Here is a 3,659-nt window from a genome sequence, read left to right as displayed (position 1 = left end):
TAGCTGAGGAGGACAGAGACATGCAGCTGACTGGAGACAGAGCTATATGTACAGTATGGCTCTGGCTGGGGATACACAGATGGCCCCAAGGAGGATGGGGAACTCTTTAAACACTACTGAAACACTACTAGAAAGCCGAGCCACAGAGCTGTGCTGCATGGACCAATGGGGAACTGTGAATATCATATATGGACCAATGGGGAACTTGGAACATTGTATGGACCAACCCTGAATATCACATGGACCAATGGGAACTCTGAATATCATATGAACCAGTGGGGAACTTGGAATATTGTATGGACCAATGGGGAGGACTCAGAATATTGCATGGACCAATAGGGAACTCCACACAGTAAGCAAGAAAGGTGTCCTTACAAAGGCAGTCACACAATTTCACGTGGAGATGTGATCACTATTGACCTCCAAGGGGATGTGATATTTCATTGTCATTACAGGCAATAGGATTTTCTATGTGACAGATGGGGAGGGATTTTCTCATATTAATATTATAATATGATTATAACACGATTATGCTTTGCACATTGGTCATCATGCAACTGCCTCTAAAAAAAACAATGGGTTTGACTTGCCTTTAAAATATATATCACAGTACAGTGAACAGTGGTTTGTTATCAGAGTAATGTGACTATTCTTGTGCAATACTTTTATAATAATTTCTTATGACCAATTTTTTTATTAAAGTTTGTCGCTTGTTAAATCAGTGAAAATCAGTGAAAATCCATATACACTACTCAGACCCAGTCTCTCTAGCCTATGAACTGAACCATTTAATCCATACACTACTCAGACCCAGTCTCTCTAGCCTATGAACTGAACCATTTAATCCATACACTACCCAGTCTCTCTAGCCTATGAACTGAACCATTTAATCCATACACTACCCAGTCTCTCTAGCCTATGAACTGAACCATTTAATCCATACACTACCCAGTCTCTCTAGCCTATGAACTGAACCATTTAATCCATACACTACCCAGTCTCTCTAGCCTATGAACTGAACCATTTAATCCATGCACTACCCAGTCTCTCTAGCCTATGAACTGAACCATTTAATCCATACACTACCCAGTCTCTCTAGCCTATGAACTGAACCATTTAATCCATACACTACCCAGTCTCTCTAGCCTATGAACTGAACCATTTAATCCATACACTACCCAGTCTCTCTAGCCTATGAACTGAACCATTTCAGTGCTCTGCCACAAGGTGGGGATGCTCTGCAGGCTGTCAAGCAGATAATGTGCAGTACCTGACGTCCCATTTCACAGTACAGTGGAGTGTCGTCCATGTCCACAAGGGGAGATACAGACACGTAGTCAGCCGTTGTGTGTGTGTGTGTGTGTGTGTGTGTCTGTGTGTGTGTCTGTGTGTGTGTGTGTGTGTGTGTGTCTGTGTGTGTGTGTGTGTGTGTGTGTGTGTGTGTGTGTGTGTGTGTGTGTGTGTGTGTGTGTGTGTGTGTGTGTGTGTGTGTGTGTGTGTCTTTGTGTGTGTGTGTGTGTGTGTGTGTGTGTGTGTGTGTGTGTGTGTGTGTATTCTGTGAGGCAGAATTTCAGCATTATAACACTGCACCTTTTCCATATAAGGGCCACAGCAGCTGCTTCATGTCAAGTCACTCTACTACTCTGGCTAGTATTGCATACTCTTGGATAAGGAAGTGGAACAGCAGGTTGGCTATATACATCCTAAGAACCGCTTTTGGAAGGAAGGGTTGTTTGATGATTCTTTGGAAGCCAAGAAGGATTCTTTGGAAGGCAAGAAGGGTGCTACATAGAATCATATATAATATTTCCCAGCATGCTCTATTGTAAGGAGAATTTAAGAATTGTTTGTTTTACTGTAATATCTGTGTTTTTGCATTGATTGGTTGATTAATTTTTTGCTACGTAAAGATAAATAACATATGTTTTTCTAAACGAATCCAATCTGTTAGTAATTGGCTTTATTGCACCTGTTACTGAGATGGTTGTACGAGTTTAGATTATTGAGGTAGTCTCAGTTTTCAATCTTTCCTACCCTGGTAGTCATTCTGATTGCAGGTTGCCAGTGATTAACAATTCCACTGTTTGGATTTCCTAACTCTGGCTGGATTCCAATAGGAATTACACAGCACTTTGCAAGCCAGCATAATGTGATTGCAGGCCTGATGTAGCCTGTAAACCAGGAGTTTCCTAACACCACTGTGTTAGGGTATAATTAGCCCCTCAAATAAAGGCCTTATGATATATGTAATGTATTGTCATAAATAATTTAATTTTAAAGGATAATAAGGCTGGTTGAACCGTTCATAGAGGGTTCTAGGAAGAACCCTTCAAAGATAAAAGGGTTCTCGGTAGAACCCTTCACAGACGGTTGTAGGAAGAACCTTTAGATGATCAAATGGATCTTGGTAGAACCCTTCATAGAGGGTTCTAGGTAGAACCATATACAGGGGGTTACTTTGAAGAACCCTACATAGAGGGTTGTAAATAGAACCCTCTGCAAAGGGTTCTCCCCAGTACCAAAAAGGGTTCCCCTACGGGGACAAACCAAAGAACCCTGTTTGGTTCTACTTAGCACCTTTTTTTTCTAAGAGTGTGGATCCTACCAGAAAAGAGAAAGATGAAAGACTCGTATGTCCTGACAAAGATCTATCTACGTTTTTTTCCGTTCTCTTACAACTAACCATGTAAAACAAAGAACTTGAGTACAATCATCTCACTAATTGATAATGTGCCAAATAACTTTCCTTTTCTTTGTCAGTCAGCAGTGAGGGCTATGAGGTGTGATGAGGATGGGGACTGCTGAGTTGTTCAACCCGCTCACCATGCATCCCGCTCCCCTCAAAAACACAGCGTGCAGGCAGCCATTTCCCCAAAACCAGATGGCCCTCTCTCAGGAGAAAAGTAGACCTACTAACCACAGGCTATTTCAGCTGTTGATATTATTAATGGCCTTGGTACAAAATCTAATCTAAACCCAAATGATCTTATGTCTCTTGTTATGGGCTTCTGAGTGGCGCAGTGGTCTAAGGCACTGCATCTCAGTGCTTGAGGCGTCACTACAGACCCCCTGGTTCAATTCCAGGCTGTATCACAACCGGCCGTGATTGGGAGTCACATAGGGCGGCGCACAATTGGCCCAGCATCGTCCGGGGTTGGCCGTCATTGTAAATAAGAATTTGTTCTTAACTGACTTGCCTAGTAAAATAAAATCTTGCTGCCAAACCTGCGAGAAGGAAATAAACAACGCCTCTCTGAACTTGTCTTTAACTAATCGATTTCAGGTTCTTCCAGCCAGGTGTCTGTGTAGATCTTTTGACACCCCGTTCGAGAGACTTTGTAATAAATGACTAGGTACTATCCCTGTACTATCCCTGGACTATCCCTGTACTATCCCTGGACTATCCCTGGACTATCCCTGTACTATCCCTGGACTATCCCTGTACTATCCCTGGACTGGCAGCAGGCATTCTTGAAATGCGAGTGAAGGAGGGGAGCAAGTTCAGAAACCTCTTGTGATTCGCCATGGCTCGTATGCAGGGAGAGGAAGAGGGTCTCTTGGACAGTGGTCGGACAACAGGGCTGAGGGCAGGGAGAGGGACTTTTGGACAGTGGTCGGACGACAGGGCTGAGGGCAGGGAGAGGGACTCTTGGACAGTG

The 3,659-nt window shown here is 43.3% G+C and overlaps 1 protein-coding gene across 2 annotated transcripts in view; it reads left to right on the top strand.

The window, feature by feature from the left end:
* Positions 1–1,382, top strand: part of LOC121540788 (protein mono-ADP-ribosyltransferase PARP6-like) — a 31,005-nt gene extending 29,623 nt beyond the window's left edge. For both annotated transcript variants that reach the window (XM_045207688.1, XM_041849883.2), the window contains one exon: positions 1–1,382. This exon is cut by the window's left edge and continues 90 nt beyond it. In XM_045207688.1, the coding sequence (XP_045063623.1) occupies positions 1–7 (7 nt within the window). In that variant the 3' untranslated portion in view covers positions 8–1,382.
* The last annotated feature ends 2,277 nt before the right edge of the window (positions 1,383–3,659 follow it).

The sequence above is a fragment of the Coregonus clupeaformis genome, chromosome 26 (genome assembly GCF_020615455.1).
Source record: "Coregonus clupeaformis isolate EN_2021a chromosome 26, ASM2061545v1, whole genome shotgun sequence".
Taxonomy (NCBI): domain Eukaryota; kingdom Metazoa; phylum Chordata; class Actinopteri; order Salmoniformes; family Salmonidae; genus Coregonus; species Coregonus clupeaformis.
This window is presented reverse-complemented; position numbering and strand designations above follow the sequence as displayed.